Source organism: Bombina bombina, chromosome 2 (genome assembly GCF_027579735.1).
Source record: "Bombina bombina isolate aBomBom1 chromosome 2, aBomBom1.pri, whole genome shotgun sequence".
Taxonomy (NCBI): domain Eukaryota; kingdom Metazoa; phylum Chordata; class Amphibia; order Anura; family Bombinatoridae; genus Bombina; species Bombina bombina.
Window position 1 is genome coordinate 753,710,022 of NC_069500.1, and position 20,363 is coordinate 753,730,384.

A 20,363-nucleotide genomic window follows, 5' to 3' on the forward strand; every position below is an offset into this window, starting at 1 on the left:
GGAGGCTGCTGGACAGCAGCCTCCTGAAAGAATTACAGCTCATTCCACTAGAGCTGTGGCTTCCACTTGGGCCTTTAAAAATGAGGCCTCTGTTGAACAGATTTGCAAGGCTGCAACTTGGTCTTCACTTCATACTTTTTCCAAATTTTCCAAATTTGACACTTTTGCTTCTTCGGAGGCTGTTTTTGGGAGAAAGGTTCTACAGGCAGTGGTTCCTTCTGTTTAATGTTCCTGCCTTGTCCCTCCCTTCATCCGTGTACTTTAGCTTTGGTATTGGCATCCCATAAGTAATGGATGACCCGTGGACTGAACACACTTAACAAGAGAAAACATAATTTATGCTTACCTGATAAATTTATTTCTCTTGTAGTGTGTTCAGTCCACGGCCCGCCCTGTCTTTTTGAGGCAGGTTCTAAATTTTAAATTATAACTCCAGTCACCACTGCACCCTATAGTTTCTCCTTTCTCGTCTTGTTTCGGTCGAATGACTGGATATGACATGTGAGGGGAGGAGCTATATAGCAGCTCTGTTTGGGTGATCCTCTTGCAACTTCCTGTTGGGAAGGAGAATATATCCCATAAGTAATGGATGACCCGTGGACTGAACACACTACAAGAGAAATAAATTTATCAGGTAAGCATAAATTATGTTAGATATATATAATATTTATATATATATATATATATATATATATATATATATATATATATATATATATATATATCTCTATATATATATCTCTATATATATCTCTATCTATATCTATATATCTATATCTATATCTCTATATCTATATCTCTATATCTATATCTCTATATATATCTCTCTATATATATATATATATATCTATATCTCTATCTCTCTCTCTATATCTCTCTCTCTATATCTCTCTCTCTATATCTCTCTCTCTATATCTCTCTCTCTATATCTCTCTCTCTATATCTCTCTCTCTATATCTCTCTCTCTATATCTCTCTCTCTATATCTCTCTCTCTATATCTCTCTCTCTATATCTCCTCCCTTCCCTCCCACTCTAGTCATTCTCTTTGCCTGTGTTAGTGAAGTGTTAGTTTAGATTCTTCAATCAAGAGTTTATTTTTAAAATGGTACCAGTGAATGCTATTTTATTATAGGGTGTAGCCGTATTCCTTGTCAGCCTCTAGAGTAGAGCTACAGGTGGCTTTAAAGCAATGGGAACTGGTGGGTCAAAACTCTCACTGTGCCCCTCATACTGAGTGCTGCCCTTCTGATGATGGTCTTAGCAGATATTAACTAAGGCCCTATCTGTGTCCACAGGGCTATTGGAGGGAGAAGACCTCTGGATCCTGTGGGAACTGTCATGCTGTCGAACAGCAGCAAGGTAAGTGCAGTCTTTATTTTCTGGGCCATATAGTATCTCAGAATCGACTATGCACTTATTGATTATATGTGGGGAACATGGGCTCTTTGGGAAGGGCTCCAGTCTTGAACAGAACGTATGGTTTTGCATGGATGATGACCTACACTGTTACAGTATTCATACTGGGGCTTGGGGAACATAGGCTCTTTGAAATAAGAGGGTTCTCCGGTCAGTCCCCGGTTTCAGGTGCTGTGGGCAAGACGCTGGGGATATATTTGACCGGAGAGGTTCCGGTACAGGGCTAGGTTTTTTTTATGAGCAACGTTTTTTTTGTAGGATGACGATTGGGTATTTTTTAAACTTTAATTTTAGTCGGATGGTTTTGAGGACACCCACGAAGGGCGGGGTTAACTTTGGCACGCTTGAGTCAGAGAAGCCGCACAGTGTTTACAGTTCCGGAGTTCCGCCGTTCAGGAATCCTCATTGCATATCGAGTGCTCCGTTAAGACCGCATGGTTAGATAAGCAGGCGGTCTGTAGCGTTCTGACACATGGTCAGGACTTTTTCTAGAGTGGTCGGTGTACCATGGGGGCAGGTAGGCGCCTCAGCAGGGCTGTTGAGGCGAATAGGTGTTATTTATTTTAGTTAAGACACATTGCATAAAAATTGGATATCCGACTATTCAGTGCAGAAAAATTATTACACTTTATTTTTTAAAGGCACAGTATCCTGTTATTTTTCCTGACATATTGACAAGTGCTTATATTACTGTTTGTGCACATATAGTTTTTCTTGACCCCTTTAAATGATGTAATCAATAATTAATGGTCCAAGACCAATTTTTCTTTTACAAGATATGACGAGTCCACGGATTTCATCCTTACTTATGGGATATTGCCTCCTTGTCAGCAGGAGGAGGCAAAGAGCTCCACAGCAGAGCTGCATAAAAAGCTCCTCCCTTCCCCCCCAACCCAGTCATTCTCTTTGCCTGTGTTAGTGATAGGAAGAGGTAAAGTGAGGTGTTAGTTTAGAATTCTTCAATCAAGAGTTTCTTATTTTAAATGGTGCCAGTGTGTACTATTTTTTTTCTATAGAGCTGCATCTGGAGTAATAGCCTCTTAGGCTGTGGGAACTAGTGGAGTGTTTAATTTCACTGCGCCTCCCTTACTTATGCTGTTTTCTATTATGGTCTTAGAGAGTGTGAACTAAGACTTTACTATCCTTGCAGGACCTCAGGAGGAAGAATGGACCTCTTGACACTGGGGGATCATCATGCTGTTCCTCAGTATGGAGGTAAGTGCAGTCTTTCTCTCTGGGGCTTTTACAGCTAATCTCAGATTTGACTGTGCTATTCCTCTATGTGAAGGGGCTCGGGTTAAGGGCTTTCCCTTTCTGCAGGTGTGGGTTCATTTGTTAAAAATGGGACACCGACACATTTAGCTCTCCCAACTCTCTCTGACATATTCAAAGTTTCAGTTAGAAGTACTGGGAACGGTTTGCTATCCCACGATGGCAGTGTGTGATATGGGCAATCTTTATTGTGTTGGATTGTAAATGAATCACAATTTTAACGGGCTGACGCTGGGATGTTACACAATTATTCTCTTGTCGGACTCCGGTGTATGGCGGCACTTTGTTTTTCTTTTTTTACCGGGGGTTGTTTAATACGCCCATGAAGGGCGGAGCCTAATCCTTGCACGCTTCAATAGCACAGCTTGTCTGTTGGAGCTCCGACGGCGGTGGTTTTCATTACGGCTCCTAAGCCCGCTTGTACTGTATTTACAGGCGCTCTTAGGATTGCCGTTTTTTGTGTACTGGTAGCTGGTCCGTGGAGGTCAGGTAGGAGCCACAACAGAGCTGCGGCGTGGTGTCTGTTGTTTCTAGGGATTAGTAAACGTTCCTTTATCGACTTAAACATAGTAAAAGGGATAAAGGACTGAATACACATTTGTTTTTATTGATCATTCAATATCATTCTGTAACAACCGGAGATAATTTATATTTAAAGACACAGTACACAGGTTTTAATTAACAGTGTTACGACCAGGCTGGTCTTTATTTTTTGTACAACATGGAGGATCTGGAACACACTACATGTGTTATGTGTTTAAATGCCATTGTGGAGCCCCCTGTTACACTATGTCCCTCATGTATTGAGAGAGCCTTACAATGTAAAGAAAAAATATTTTTTTAATAAAGACGTCTGTAGAAGATTCTCGGCCTAATGAAAGTGAGGGTAGGCCGCATTTTTCTCCCCAAGCGTCATAGCCTTTAACGCCCGCGCAAGTAAAGCCCTGCTCTTCAACGGCGTCTGCGTCATTTACTCTGCAGGATATGGCTGCAGTTATGTCATCTACTCACAGAGGTTTTGTCTAAGTTGCCAGTGTTGCAAGGCAAACGTAGCAGGGCAGAAACTCATGGGGCCCCTGCGACTTCTGATGCTTTGATCATCTCTGATATACCCTCTCAGACATCTGAATTGGGGGGTAGGGAGACTCTGTTTGAGGGGGAACTGTCTGACTCAGGTGCGTTGCCCCAGACAGATTGACGTCATGTCTGTTAGATTTAAGCTGGAACACCTCCGCCTGTTACTTCGGGAGGTTTTGGTGACTCTGGACGACTGTGACTCTATTGTAGTACCTCCAGAGAAATTGTGTAAGATGGACAGATATCTGGAAGTCCTTTCTTATTCTGATGTTTTTCGGAGATTGTTACACAGGAATGGGAATGACCGGGTATCCCGTTCTCCCCTTCCCCTATGTTTAAGAAAATGTACCCTATAGCTGACACTGCGCAGGACTCTTGGCAAACGGTCCCTAAGGTGGAGGGAGCTATATCTACCCTGGCTAAGCGTACGACTATCCCTATTGAGGACAGTTGTGCTTTTAAAGACCCTATGGATAAAAAGTTGGAGGGTCTTCTAAAGAAGCTATTTGTTCATCAACCAACGGCTTGCAGTGTACCAGTCACAACTGCGGCTGCCTTTTGGTTTGACGCCTTAGAAGAGTCTCTGAAGGCTGAGACTTCTTTAGAGGAGATAATGGATAGAATTAAGGCCCTTAAGCTGGCTAATTCTTTTGTTACAGATGCCGCCTTTCAGATTGCCAAATTGGCGGCTAAGAATGCAGGTTTTGCCATTTTAGCTCGCAGAGCCTTGTGGTTAAAATCTTGGTCGGCGGATGCATCTTCTAAATCCAAGCTTTTGGCTATTCCTTTCAAGGGAAAGACCCTTTTCGGGCCTGAATTGAAAGAGATAATTTCTGACATTACAGGAGGCAAGGGCCACCTTCTCCCTCAGCCAAACAAAGAAGACAGAGTAATTTTTGTGCCTTTCGAAATTTCAAGGGAGTCCCTGCTTCCTCTTCCGCTAAGCAGGACGGTAACTTTGCTCAAGCCAAGCCTGTCTGGAGACTCAACCAGACTTGGAACAAGGGTAAACAACCCAAGAAGCCCGCTGCTGCTCCCAAGACAGCATGAAGGGGCGGCCCCTGATCCGGGACCGGATCTAGTAGGGGGCAGACTTTCTCTCTTTGTCCAGGCTTGGATAAAAGATGTTCAGGATCCCTGGACACTAGAAATTGTGTCCCAGGGGTATCAACTGGAGTTCAAAAATTCCCTCCCGAGGGGAAGGTTTCTTCTTTCACGATTGTCTGTAGACAAGATAAAAAGAGAGGCTTTCTTACATTGTGTAGAAGACCTCTCCATTATGGGAGTAATTCGTCCCGGAGCAGGGGCAGGGGTTTTACTCAAATCTTTTCGTGGTTTCCAAAAAAGAGGGAACGTTCAGACTCATTTTAGACCTCAAGAGTCTAAACAAGTTTCTCAGAGTCCCATCCTTCAAGATGGAGACAATTCGGACTATTCTTCCATTGATCCAGGAGGGTCAGTTTATGACTACCGTGGACTTAAAGGATGCATATCTTCACATTCCTATCCACAGAGATCATCACCAATTTCTAAGATTTGCCTTCCTGGACAGACATTTTTAGTTTGTGGCTCTTCACTTCGGGTTGGCCATGGCACCCAGTATTTTTACAAAAGTTCTAGGGTCTTTGCTAGCTGTTCTCAGACCGCGGGGCATTGCAGTGGCGCCTAATCTGGAAGATATTCTAATCCAGGCGTCATTTTACCAATTGACAAAGTCTCATACCGACATGGTTCTGTCCTTTCTAAGGACTCATGGGTGGAAGGTGAATTTAGAAAAGAGTTCACTAATTCCACGGACATGGGTTCCTTTCCTGGGAACTCTAATAGATTCTGTGTCCATGAAAATCTTCTTGACGGAAGTCAGAAAGTTAAAGATTCTGAATACATGCCGAACCCTTCAGTCCAATACTCGGGCTTCAGTGGCTCAGTGCATGGAGGTAATCGGATTGATGGTGGCGGCAATGGACATCATTCCGTTTTTCACCTCAGACCTCTACAACTGAGCATGCTCAGACAGTGGAGTGGAGATTATGCAGATTTGTCTCCTCAGATAGATCTGGATCAGGAGACCAGAGACACTCTTCTTTGGTGGTTGTCGCTGGATCATCTGTCCCAAGGGACGTGCTTCCGCAGGCCTTCATGGGTGATGGTGACAACGGACGCCAGTCTACTAGGATGGGGTGCAGTCTGGAATTCCCTGAAGGCTCAGGGTGTGTGGACTCGGTCGGAGTCTCTACTTCCCATCAATATTCTGGAGTTGAGAGCAATATTCAATGCGCTTCAAGCTTGGCCTCGGTTGACTTCGGCCAAATTCATCCGATTTCTGTCGGACGACATCACGACTGTGGCTTACATCAATCATCAGGGAGGAACAAGGAGTTGCTTAGCGATGACAGAAGTATCCAAGATAATTTGGTGGGCGGAGGCTCACTCTTGTTATCTATCAGCAATCTACATCCCAGGAGTGGACAACTGGGAGGCAGATTTTTTGAGCAGACAGACATTCCATCCGGGGTAATGGGAACTCCATCCGGAGGTCTTTGCCACCCTGATTCTCAGGTGGGGCAAACCGGAATTGGATCTGATGGCGTCTCGTCAGAATGCCATGCTCCCAAGATACGGATCCAGGTCCAGGGATCTTCAGGCCGAACTGATAGATGCCTTGGCAGTGCCTTGGTCGTTTAACCTAGCTTATGTGTTTCCTCAGTTTGCTCTCCTTCCCCAGGTGATTGCACGGATCAAACAGGAGAGTGCTTCGGTGATTCTAATCGCTCCTGCATGGCCTCGCAGGACTTGGTTTGCCGATCTGGTGGACATGTCCTCTCTGCTGCCGTGGAAGCTTCCATTGAGGCAGGACCTTCTCATTCAGGGACCCTTCCATCATCCGAATCTAATTTCTCTGCAGCTGACTGCTTGGAGATTGAACGCTTGGTTTTATCTAAGCGGGGGTTCTCTGATGCGGTCATTGATACCTTGATTCAGGCATGCAAGCCTATTACTAGAAAAATTTACCATAAGATATGGAGTAAATATCTTTATTGGTGTGAATCCAAGGGCTACTCATGGAGTAGGGTTAGGATTCCCAGGATTTTATCCCTTCTCCAAGAAGGATTGGAGAAAGGGTTGTCAGCAAGTTCCTTAAAGGGACAGATTTCTGCTTTGTCTATTCTGTTACACAAGCATCTGGCAGAAGTTCCAGATGTTCAATCCTTTTGTCAGGCTCTGACTAAAATCCGGCCTGTGTTTAGACCAATTGCTCCTCCTTGGAGTTTGAATTTAGTTCTTAATGTTCTTCAAGGGGTTCCGTTTGAACCCATGCATTCCATAGATATTGAGTTATTATTTTGGAAAGTTTTATTTTTGGTTGCTATTTCTTCTGCTCGCACAGTTTCTGAGCTTTCGGCTTTACAATGTGATTCTCCTTATCTTATTTTCCATGCTGATAAGGTGGTGTTACGTACCAAACCTGGTTTTCTTCCTAAGGTTGTTTCTAACAAGAATATTAATCAGGAAACTGTTCCTTCCTTGTGTCCTTACCCTCCTTCTAAGAAGGAGCGTCTGTTACATAATCTGGATGTAGTACGTGCCTTGAAGTTCTACTTGCAGGCGACTAAGGAGTTTCGTCAGACATCTTCTTTTTTTGTTGTTTTTGCTGGAAAACGTAGGGGTCAGGAAGCTTCGGCTACCTCTTTCTTTTTGGCAGGAGTATCATCTTTGTTGCATATGAGACTGCTGGACAGCAGCCTCCAGAACGAATTACGGCTCATTCCACTAGGGCTGTGGCTTCCTCATGGGCATTTAAAAATGATGCTTCTGTTGAACAGATTTGCAAGGCTGCAACTTGGTCGTCTTTTTCCAAATTTTAAAAATTTTATACTTTTGCCTCATCTGAGGCTATTTTTGGGAGAAAGGTTCTTCAAGCAGTGGTGCCTTTCGTTTAGGTTCCTGTCTTGTCCCTCCCTTTCATCCGTGTACTATAGCTTTGGTATTGTATCCCATAAGTAAGGATGAAATCCGTGGACTCGTCATAACTTGTAAAAGAAAAGGAAATTTATGCTTACCTGATTTTTTTATTTCTTTCTTTTACGATATGACGAGTCCACGACCCTCCCTGTCATTTTCTAAGACAGGTTTTTATTTTTGATAAACTTCAGTCACCTCTGCTCCTTGGCTTTTGCTTTCTCTTCCTAACTTCGGTCGAATGACTGGGTTGGGTTGGGGGGGAAGGGAGGAGCTATTTATGCAGCTCAGCTGTGGAGCTCTTTGCCTCTTCCTGCTGACCAGGAGGTGATATCCCATAAGTAAGGATGAAATCCGTGGACTCGTCCTATCGTAAAAGAAATAAATTTATCAGGTAAGCATAAATTTCCTTTTTCCTTGCTGTTGGTTATCATGGTTTCGGAAGATATCCAGAATGTTACATGTGCCATGTCTTTGAATGCCAATGTGGAAACCCCTGTTACTCTGTGTCCCTCATGTATTGAGAGGGCCTTACAATATAGAGAAAAAATGTTCTTTGATAAAATGTTGCCCAAAGCTAATGCTTCTCAGGAGTCTGCCGATGAGATGCAGAGTATGCCGCAGCTTTCTCCCCAAGCATCACAGCCCTTAACGCCCGCTCAAGCTGCGCCATGTACTTCTCCAATCTCTGCTGCGGTCATGTTAAAAGACATAGCGGCAGTTATGTCCTCTACCCTTTACAATGCTTTATCTGCCTTTCCCACATTTCAAGACAACTACGTGGTTAGTGCAGCTTCTGACACTATGATGGCGATCTCAGACGTACCCTTTCAAGGCTCGGAGTTGGAGGGTATGGAGGTCCTATCTGAGGGTGAACTCTGATTCAGGAAGTGCCTTGCCACTTACAGATTCAGAGGTTTCTTTCAGATTTAAGCTTGAACACCTCTGTTACTGAGGGAGGTTTTGGTGACTTTGGACGACTGTGATTCAATAGTGGTCCCACCAGAGAAATTAAGTAAGTTGGACAGATACCTCGAAGTTCCTGCTTACTCTGATGTGTTTCCAGTTCCTAAGAGAACTTTAGAAATTATTGCTAAGGAATGGGAAAGACCAGGTATTCCCTTCTCTCCTTCTCCTGTTTTTAAGAAAATGTACCCTATAGCAGATACGATTAGGGACTCTTGGCAGACGATTCCTAAGGTGGAGGGAGCTATTTCTACCCTGACCAAACAGACTACTATTCCTGTTGAGGATTGTTGTGCGTTCAAAGACCCTATGGATAAGAAATTGGAGGGTCTGCTTAAGAGGATCTATGCTCGTCAAGGGTTGCTATTACAACTGGCGGCTTGCATTGTTAGTTACCAGTGCGGCTGCTTATTGGTTTGATGCTCTGGAAGAATCTCTTAAAACTGAGACTTCTTTGGAAGAGATTCAGGATCGGATTAAAGCTCTTAAATTAGCTAATTCATTTATTACTGATGCAGATTACTAAATTAGTTGCTAAAATTTTGGGGTTTTCTATCTTAGCCCGCAGAGCCTTATGGTTGAAGCTTGGTCTGCGGATATATCATCCAAGTGAAAACTTCTGGCTATTCCTTACAAGGGGAAGACTCTGTTCGGACCTGACTTGAAGGAAATTATTTCCGACATCACGGGATGCAAGGGACACCTCCTCCCTCAAGATAAAAAATCCAAACAGAGGGGTCGACAGAGTAATTTTCCTTCCTTTCGAAACTTCTTCCTCTAAGCAGGACGGAAACTTTTCGCAAACCAAGTCTACCTGGAGCTCCAACCAGCCTTGGAACAAGGGTAAACAATCCAAGAAGCCTGCTGCTGCTTCCAAATCGGCACGAAGGGTTTGCCCCCGATCCGGGACCGGATCTAGTAGGGGGCAGACTTTCCTTCTTCATCCAAGCTAGGAAACAAGATGTTCAGGATCCCTGGGCAATAGAAATAGTGTCTCAGGGATACAAATTGGAGTTCAGAAATTCTTCCCCCAGAGGAAGGTTTCTTCTTTCTCGATTGTCAGCAGACCAGACAAAAAGATAGGTGTTGTTACGTTGTGTAGGAGACCTCTCTTACATGGGAGTAATCCTAACAGGGACAGGGGTTTTATTCAAATCTGTTTGTAGTTCCCAAAAAAGAGGGAACTTTCAGACCTATTCTAGACCGCCAAGAGTCTAAACAAGTTTCTCAGAGTTCCATCTTTCAAGATGGAAACCATTCGTACCATTCTTCCATTGATCCAGGAGGGTCAATTCATGAAGACTGTGGATTTAAAGGATGCATATCTTCATGTTCCTATTCACAGAGACCATCACAAGTTCCTGAGGTTTGCCAGTTTGTGGCTCTTCCCTTTCCTTCCCGACATTGTGCTATCCCTCCTGAGAACTCACAGATGGAAGGTAAATCTGGAAAAGAGTTCATTCATTCCGCAGACAAGGGTGTCCTTCCTGGGACCTCTAATCGACTCTTTATCCATGAAATTTTTTCTGACGGAGGTCAGAAAGTTAAAGAATCTGAGTTCATGTCGAGCCCTTCAGTCCAATCCTCTGCCTTCAGTGGCTCAATGCGCTTCGGGCTTGGCCTCAATTGGCTTCGGCCCAATTCATCAGATTCCAATCAGACAATATAACGACGGTAGCTTACATCAATCATCAGGGAGGAACGAAGAGTTCCTTAGCGATGATCGACGTAGCCAAAATAATCCAGTGGGCGGAGGTTCACTCTTGCCATTTGTCGGGGATCCACATTCCAGGGGTGGAAAACTGGGAAGCAGATTTTTTGAGCAGGCAGACCTTTCATCCGGGAGAGTGGGAACTCCATCCGGAAGTATTCTCCAGCCTGATTGTCAGATGGGGTAGACCGGAATTGGACATCATGGCATCTCGTCAGAATGCCAAGCTTCCGAGATACGGGTCCAGATCCAGGGATCCCCAGGCCGAACTGATAGATGCTCTGGCAGTGCCTTGGTTCTTCAGCCTAGCATACATATTCCCCCCCGTTTGTGCTCCTTCCCCGGTGATTGCTCGAGTCATACAGGAGAGGGCATCAGTGATCCTCATTGCTCCTGCGTGGCCTCGCAGGATTTGGTATGCCGATCTGGTGGACATGTCATCTCTGCCACCGTGGAAGCTTCCATTGAGGAAGGACCTTCTCATTTAGGGTCCCTTCCATCACCCGAATCTAGTTTCTCTGCACCTGACTGCTTGGAGATTGAACACTTAATTTTATCCAGGCGAGGTTTTTCTGATTCGGTCATAGATACTTTGATTCAGGCACGTAAGCCGGTTACTAGGAACATTTACCATAAGATATGGCGCAATTATCTTTATTGGTGTGGATCCATGGGCTACTCATGGAGTAGAGTTAGGATTCCTAGGATTTTGGCCTTTCTCCAAGAAGGATTGGAGAAAGGGTTATCAGCAAGTTCTTTAAAGGGCCAGATCTCTGCTTTATCTATTTTGTTGCACAAGCGTCTGGCGGATATTCCAGATGTTCAATCTTTTTGTCAGGCTTTGACTAGAATCAGACCTGTATTTAGACCAATTGCTCCTCCTCGGAGTTTGAATTTAGTTCTTAAGGTTCTTCAAGGGGTTCCGTTTGAACCTATGCATTCCATAGATGTTAAGTTATTATCTTGGAAAGTTTTATTTCTGGTTGCTATTTCTTCTGCTCGAAGAGTTTCTGAGCTTTCGGCATTACAATATAATTCTCATCTTATTTTTCATTCGGATAAGGTGGTGTTACGTACTAAACTTGGTTTTCTTCCTAAAGTTGTTTCGGACAGGAACATTAATCAGGAGATTGTTGTTCCTTCTTTGTGCCCTGATCCTTCTTCTCCAAAGGAACGCTTACTACACAATTTGGATGTCGTCCGTGCTTTAAAGTTTTACTTACAAGCGACTAAGGACTTCCGTCAATTGTCTTCCTTTTTTGTCAATTTTTCAGGCTAACTTAAGGGTCAGAAGGTTACGGCTACCTCTTTCCTTTTGGCTGAGGAGTATTATCCGTTTTGCATATGTGACTGCTGGACAGCAGCCTCCTGAAAGAATTTTGGCTCATTCCATTAGGGCTGTTGCTTCCTCATGGGCTTTCAAAAATGATGCTTCTATTGAACAGATTTGCAATGCTGCAACTTGGTCTTCTCTTCACACTTTTTCTAAATTCTACAAATTTGATACCTTTGCCTCGGCTGAAGCTGTTTTTGGGAGAAAGGTTCTTCAAGCAGTGGTGCCTTCCGTTTAAGTTCCCTGTCTTGTCCCTCCCTTTTCATCTGTGTCCTATAAATTTGGTATTGTATCCCACAAGTAAGGATGAAATCCGTGGACTCATCGTGTCTTAGAAAAGAAAATTTATGCTTACCTGATAAATTTGTTTCTTTTTCGACACAATGAGTCCACAGCCCGCCCTGTTCTATGAGACAGGTTATTAATTTGTTAAACTTCAGACACCTCTGCACCTTGACTTTTCCTTTCTCTTCCTAACTTCGGTCGAATGACTGGAGTGGGAGGGAAGGGAGGAGCTATATATACAGTTCTGCTGTGGTGCTCTTTGCCTCCTCCTGCTGACCAGGAGGCGCTATCCCACAAGTTAGGATGAAATCCGTGGACTCATCGTGTCGAAAAAGAAACAAATTTTTCAGGTAAGCATAAATTTTCTTTTCCTCCCATTTCTGTTGGGTTGAATCATCATCTCATAGCTAATCTCAAATTTGAATAATGGTTCTTCACCTTCCCTCAGGCCAATGCCCTGCTGGTGCGTGAAGTTGATGTAGAAAAAATTTGCTCCTTCGAACAGCCATATGTGACTGCCATTATAAACCTGTGGAATGACCCAGGGATCCAGGAGTGCTATGACCGGCGGAGGGAATACCAACTATCAGACTCCACCAAGTAGTAAGTACACAAATTTGAAAGTAAGCTCTTAGTGAGTGCTATATTTAAACATGTTATGTTGACAGATGCCAATGTATAAAATGTTACACAGGTCTACCAGTTAAGATAGTGGATGAGCTCTGACTCCCTACACTTAAAATTAAATCTCTCTTAACAGAGCTATATTTTTAAGGACATGAGTTTTTTTTTTTTTTGTACTGTTAGAGTAAAGAAGTAACAGCTCATTACTAAAGTGGACTATTTACTGTACCATTTCGAGAAAGGAGCCAGTTGGACCTATCATCAATATTCTCCCTATTCTTCCAGTTACCTCTCCGATGTTGACCGTATTGCCATTCCGGGTTACCTGCCCACGCAACAGGATGTGCTGCGTGTCAGAGTGCCAACCACGGGTATCATAGAATATCCTTTTGACCTGGAGAACATAATCTTCAGGTGGGTGAAATATGGTTGTATGAAAAAAATGTCCAGCTGTCTTAACTGTTGCAAGAATAATGTAGTCTCATTTGTACTATTCTGTACTAGGATTAGAAGTACTGATAAGGTTCAGTCAAATGCACACCCAGTTACTTTCTTATATTAAATTTAACATGGACAGTTAAAGGGATATTTCAGCCAAAATTAGAAACAACATGGGTGCATTTTGGTATTGAACAGAAGCATTTTTGTAATATACATGGCAAAAATGCTTCTAATAAAAGCTATAGCTGTTTCAAATTTGTATTTAAGTATGCACCGTGCCTAAGCCTAAGGTGCTTGTACTATCTGGTAATGACTCAATTTAATTGCTGACATGATACAAGCCCAACTGATGCTCTGAGCAGCTGCAGTTTTTAAAATGTGGGTGCAGTGACAATATCTAGCATTGCTTCACATGCATGTGCAGAGAAAAATGTTAACACTAAAACAGTTATAACGTTTACTAGAATCATTTTTGCCAACACATTTATATTGTAAATATGCTTCTTTTCAAAGTTGTAATTCATATATGTGCATTTAAATTTTAACTGGAATGTCCCTTTAAAGGGTTATTCACATAAAAATACATGTGAGTGCATTTTGACAATCATTTCATTTCTTTCGTAAGGTGGTGATAGTCCCTGGCCCATCATATGTGGGATTAATCTCAAGTCCACTAGGAGAAGGCAAAAAACACCCAATATCCCATGAGTTTTTAAAGGGAGAGTATACACAACATGTCGTGAAACTGCATGTAATAGACACTACTATAAAGAAGAATATGCATAGATACTGATATAAAAATCCAGCTCTGATTGTCGCAGGGAAGGTTCTTATGCCTACTTCCAGTATACTAATGCTATCCTCCCGGTGGAATGTACAGAATTTGGTATGCGGACCTGGTCCGAATGTCCAGTTGCCTGCTATTGACTCTGCCTCTGAGGCCAGACCTTCTGTCTCAAGCTCCCTTCTTCCATCCAGATCTAAAATGTCTACACTTGGTTTTATTGAGTTCTCAGTCATAGAGGATTCTCTGACTCTGTGATTTACACAGTGATTCAGGCTTGCAAGCCTGTTTCTAAGAACATTTATCACAAATTTATCACACATTTTGAAAACTTTTATATCTCATGGTGTATCAACCATGATTACTCTTGGCATTCTTTTAGAATTCCTAGGATTCTTCAGGTTTTGCAGAATGGTTTAGATAAAGGTTTATCTGCCAGTACTTTAAAAGGCCAAATCTCTGCTCTTTCTGTAGTATTTCATAGGAAGATTGGTAATCTTCCTGATTGTTTTGTTCAGGCTTTAATTCAGATAAAACCTTTTTCTTTCATGTAATTAGCAAGAGTCCATGAGCTAGTGACGTATGGGATATACATTCCTACCAGGAGGGGCAAAGTTTCCCAAACCTCAAAATGCCTATAAATACACCCCTCACCACACCCACAAATCAGTTTTACAAACTTTGCCTCCCGTGGAGGTGGTGAAGTAAGTTTGTGCCAGATTCTACGTTGATATGCGCTCCGCAGCAGGTTGGAGCCCGGTTTTCCTCTCAGCGTGCAGTGAATGTCAGAGGGATGTGAAGAGAGTATTGCCTATTTGAATTCAATGATCTCCTTCTACGGGGTCTATTTCATAGGTTCTCTGTTATTGGTCGTAGAGATTAATCTCTTACCTCCCTTTTCAGATCGACGATATACTCTTATATATACCATTACCTCTACTGATTCTCGTTTCAGTACTGGTTTGGCTTTCTACTACATGTAGATGAGTGTCCTGGGGTAAGTAAGTCTTATTTTTGTGACACTCTAAGCTATGGTTGGGCACTTTATATAAAGTTCTAAATATTTGTGTTTAAACATTTATTTGCCTTGATTCAGGATCTTCAATATTCCTTATTTCAGACAGTCAGTTTCATTATTTGGGATAACAGAATTTATGCTTACCTGATAAATTACTTTCTCCAACGGTGTGTCCGGTGCACGGCGTCATCCTTACTTGTGGGAATATCTCTTCCCCAACAGGAAATGGCAAAGAGTCCCAGCAAAGCTGGCCATATAGTCCCTCCTAGGCTCCGCCCACCCCAGTCATTCGACCGACGGACAGGAGGAAAAATATAGGAGAAACCATATGGTACCGTGGTGACTGTAGTTAGAGAAAATAATTCATCAGACCTGATTAAAAAAACAGGGCGGGCCGTGGACCGGACACACCGTTGGAGAAAGTAATTTATCAGGTAAGCATAAATTCTGTTTTCTCCAACATTGGTGTGTCCGGTCCACGGCGTCATCCTTACTTGTGGGAACCAATACCAAAGCTTTAGGACACGGATGAAGGGAGGGAGCAAATCAGGTTACCTAAACGGAAGGCACCACGGCTTGCAAAACCTTTCTCCCAAAAATAGCCTCCGAAGAAGCAAAAGTATCAAATTTGTAAAATTTGGCAAAAGTGTGCAGAGAAGACCAGGTCGCTGCCTTACATATCTGATCAACAGAAGCCTCGTTCTTGAAGGCCCATGTGGAAGCCACAGCCCTAGTGGAGTGAGCTGTGATTCTTTCAGGAGGCTGCTGTCCGGCAGTCTCATAAGCCAATCGGATGATGCTTTTAAGCCAAAAGGAAAGAGAGGTAGAAGTTGCTTTTTGACCTCTCCTTTTACCAGAATAGACGACAAACAAAGAAGAAGTTTGTCTGAATTCTTTTGTAGCTTCTAAGTAGAATTTTAGAGCACGGACTACATCTAAATTGTGTAGCAAATGTTCCTTCTTTGAAACTGGTTTCGGACACAAAGAAGGTACAACTATCTCCTGGTTAATATTCTTGTTGGAAACAACCTTTGGAAGAAAGCCAGGCTTAGTACGTAAAACAACCTTATCTGAATGGAACACCAGATAGGGCGGAGTACACTGCAGAGCAGATAACTCTGAAACTCTTCTAGCAGAAGAAATAGCAACCAAAAACAAAACTTTCCAAGATAATAACTTAATATCTATGGAATGTAGAGGTTCAAACGGAACCCCTTGAAGAACTGAAAGAACTAGATTTAGACTCCAGGGAGGAGTCAAAGGTCTGTAAACAGGCTTGATCCTAACCAGAGCCTGAACAAATGCTTGAACATCTGGCACAGCTGCCAGTCGTTTGTGTAGTAAGACAGATAAAGCAGAAATCTGTCCCTTTAGAGAACTCGCAGATAATCCTTTATCCAAACCTTCTTGCAGAAAGGAAAGAATCTTAGGAATTTGTATCTTATTCCATGGGAATCCCTTGGATTCACACCAACAGATGTATCTTTTCCATATTTTATGGTAAATCTTTCTAGTTACCGGTTTTCTGGCCTGAACCAGAGTATCACAGAATCTGAAAACCCACGCTTTGATAGAATCAAGCGTTCAATCTCCAAGCCGTCAGCTGGAGGGAGACCAGATTTGGATGTTCGAATGGACCCTGAACAAGAAGGTCCTGTCTCAAAGGTAGCTTCCATGGTGGAACCGATGACATATTCACCAGGTCTGCATACCAAGTCCTGCGTGGCCACGCAGGAGCTATCAAGATCACCGAGGCCCTCTCCTGTTTGATCCTGGCTACCAGCCTGGGAATGAGAGGAAACGGTGGAAACACATAAGCTAGGTTGAAGGTCCAAGGCGCTACTAGTGCATCCACTAGAGTCGCCTTGGAATCCCTGGATCTGGACCCGTAGCAAGGAACCTTGAAGTTCTGACGAGACGCCATAAGAACCATGTCTGGAATGCCCCATAATTGAGTCAACTGGGCAAAAATCTCCGGGTGGAGTTCCCACTCCCCCGGATGGAATGTCTGACGACTCAGATAATCCGCTTCCCAGTTTTCCACACCTGGGATGTGTATCGCAGATAGATGGCAGGAGTGATCCTCCGCCCATTGTATTATTTTGGTTACTTCTTTCATCGCCAGGGAACTCCTTGTTCCCCCTGATGATTGATATACGCAACAGTCGTCATGTTGTCTGATTGGAATCTTATGAATCTGGCCTTTGCAAGCTGAGGCCAAGCCCTGAGAGCATTGAATATCGCTCTTAGTTCCAGAATGTTTATCGGGAGAAGAGACTCTTCCCGAGACCATAGTCCCTGAGCTTTCAGGTATTCCCAGACCGCGCCCCAGCCCACTAGGCTGGCGTCGGTCGTGACAATGACCCACTCTGGTCTGCGGAAGCTCATTCCCTGGGATCGATGGTCCAGGGTCAGCCACCAACGGAGTGACTCTCTGGTCTTCTGATCTACTTGAATCACTGGAGACAAGTCTGTATAGTCCCCATTCCACTGTTTGAGCATGCACAGTTGTAATGGTCTTAGATGAATTAGTGCAAAAGGAACTATGTCCATTGTTGCAACCATCAACCCTACTACTTCCATGCACTGAGCTATGGAAGGACGTGGAACAGAGTGAAGAACTTGACAAGTGCTTAGAAGTTTTGACTTTCTGACATCTGTCAGAAAAATCCTCATTTCTAAGGAATCTATTGTTCCCAAGAAGGGAACTGTTGACGGAGACAGAGAACTCTTTTCTATGTTCACCTTCCATCCGTGAGATCTGAGAAAGGCCAGAACGATGTCTGTATGAGCCTTTGCTTTTGAAAGGGACGACGCTTGTATTAGAATGTCGTCCAAGTACGGTACTACTGCAATGCCCCTCGGTCTTAGAACCGCTAGAAGGGACCCGAGTACCTTTGTGAAAATCCTTGGAGCAGTGGCTAACCCGAATGGGAGGGCCACAAACTGGTAATGTTTGTCCAGAAAGGCGAACCTTAGGAACTGATGATGTTATTTGTGGATAGGAATATGTACGTACGCATCCTTTAGATCCACGGTAGTCATAAATTGACCTGCCTGGATAGTGGGTAAAATCGTTCGAATGGTTTCCATTTTGAACGATGGTACCCTGAGAAATTTGTTTATGATCTTTAAATCCAGAATTGGTCTGAAGGTTCCCTCTTTTTTGGGAACTACGAACAGATGTGAGTAAAATCCCATTCCTTGTTCCGTCATTGGAACAGGGTGTATCACTCCCATCTTTAACAGGTCTTCTACACAATGTAAGAACGCCTGTCTCTTTATTTGGTTTAAGGATAAGTGAGACATGTGGAACCTTCCCCTTGGGGGTAGGTCCTTGAATTCCAGAAGATAACCCTGAGAAACTATTTCTATTGCCCAGGGATCCTGAACATCTCTTGCCCAAGCCTGAGCAAAGAGAGAGAGTCTGCCCCCTACTAGATCCGGTCCCGGATCGGGGGCTACTCCTTCATGCTGTTTTGTTAGCAGCAGCAGGCTTCTTGGCCTGCTTACCCTTGTTCCAGCCTTGCATAGGTTTCCAGGCTGGTTTGGGCTGTGAGGCATTACCCTCTTGCTTAGAGGATGCAGAATTAGAGGCCGGTCCGTTCCTGAAATTGCGAAAGGAACGAAAATTAGACTTATTCTTGGCCTTGAAAGGCCTATCTTGTGGGAGGGCGTGGCCCTTTCCCCCAGTGATGTCTGAGATAATCTCTTTCAATTCTGGCCCAAAGAGAGTTTTACCTTTGAAAGGGATTGTGACAAAACCAATCTCGCCACTGTACATTGGAGGGCCTGTTATGGAACATTCTTTGGGCTGGAGGTACATGGGCTTAAGGATACCCAGAGACTGCATGGAAATATGGAATTTTATATGCTGGACACCCCATGTACTTTCATAACTCTGTCTTATGTCTATGTCACCCTGTATCCATAAATACAGGATGGGTACAGGGTGTGAGTGCCCCTTGTGGGAGCAATTGTGACTCTATAAGCAAAGTGGGCATAAAAGACTTTATAGCTAATAAGAACTGTTCCTATATTCTGTAATAAGATGTATTCTATGTATGTTTAAGATCTGATTGTGTCTCAGGAGTCTGTCTGGGTAAACTGATTGTGTCATTGTGTGATTATGTTAACTAGACTGCCCAACATCAGATTGTCTGAGTAAACGTTCTTCCCTAGTTAATTAACTTAATATGTTAATCTGTTTTACCTGTGAATAGACAATTGTTTGATGCATTGTTCATATGTTTGCTTTACTGTTAAACCAATGCCCTTTGTAACCTGAAGCGAGGGTGTATAAATCTGTGTGCTGCCTTCAAATAAAGCAGATATTCTGTTTAAACCTGAAAACTGGCTGGTTTGTGAATTGCTGATTCCCTATGCAGGACGTTGTTCCCTGGTATTAACCCTTGGTACACTGTTGGTACAGTAACATTGGTGGCAGCGACGGAATGAACCTTATCGCCCAGAAGAGCAACTACACAAGCCAGTAACCTCAGGAAGAGGGGGATTATTACAATACTGACTAAGATGGAAAAGAGAAAAGTAAATTTTGCAGCTTTTAAAAACTTCCTGGAAACAGAAGGAGAGATTGATGGGTACCTTGCGGATTTTGAGAGGCAATGTGCACTACACAAGGTACCCGCAGAGGACTGGGTCACGATATTATCTGGAAAATTATCCGGCCGGGCCAGAGAGGCTTTTCGGGCCATTCCAGATGAGGAAGTCAGGGATTATAATACTGTAAAAGAGGCTCTGCTCTCCAGGTATGCGGTTACACCGGAGGCATACCGGAGACGGTTCAGAGACACTGTTAAATTAGCTGGAGATTCCTACCTTGAGTGGGCATGTAAGGTGCACCGCACAGCAGCTCACTGGATAGCGGGGTGCCAAGCCATATCTGGGGAAGAGGTGCTGCAGCTATTCCTGTTGGAACATTGCTTCGACAAATTACCCGCAGGAGTTCGAGAGTGGGTTCGGGACCGTAAACCCTCCACCCTGCAGGAAGCGGCTCGCTTGGCAGATGAGTATACGGATGCCCGCAAACTGGACATTGCTACCACTAAGCCCCCTGCTAGAGTGGAGTACAGACCCCCAGTCACCCCAGCAGCTGCCAGTTACCAAACCCCGGCGCACCGCTATACCACACGGCCTCCGGCCACGAACTACCCTCAGAGAGCCCTGTTCAATTCGCGGGGCTACTCACAACCTATTCGGTGCTTTAGATGTAAGCAACTAGGGCACAAAAGACCAGAGTGTCCCCTAAACGCAGCGAACCAAGCGCAGTCCTGGAGAAGACCCGCCGGCGGAATCCCACGTAATCCTCAGCCTGCGGCCCGCTACGTAGAGGCGCAAGAATGCTGGAGCATCCTACATGAGACAGACCTTGTGCAAGCTGCCCACCGGAATAACCGGCAACTGGTTAAAGTGAATGGGAAGAAGGTCAGTGGTCTACGGGATACTGGTGCTACC

At 43.9% G+C, this 20,363-nt stretch overlaps 1 protein-coding gene across 1 annotated transcript in view; it reads left to right on the forward strand.

The window, feature by feature from the left end:
* The window catches only part of LOC128647246 (guanine nucleotide-binding protein subunit alpha-11), a 225,565-nt gene that overhangs the window by 75,851 nt on the left and 129,351 nt on the right, over window positions 1-20,363 (forward strand). Inside the window, exons 2-4 of the mRNA XM_053700037.1 lie at window positions 1,297-1,360; window positions 12,470-12,624; window positions 12,931-13,059. Coding sequence (XP_053556012.1) covers window positions 1,297-1,360; window positions 12,470-12,624; window positions 12,931-13,059 — 348 coding nt within the window. The remainder of the gene's footprint in view (window positions 1-1,296; window positions 1,361-12,469; window positions 12,625-12,930; window positions 13,060-20,363) is intronic.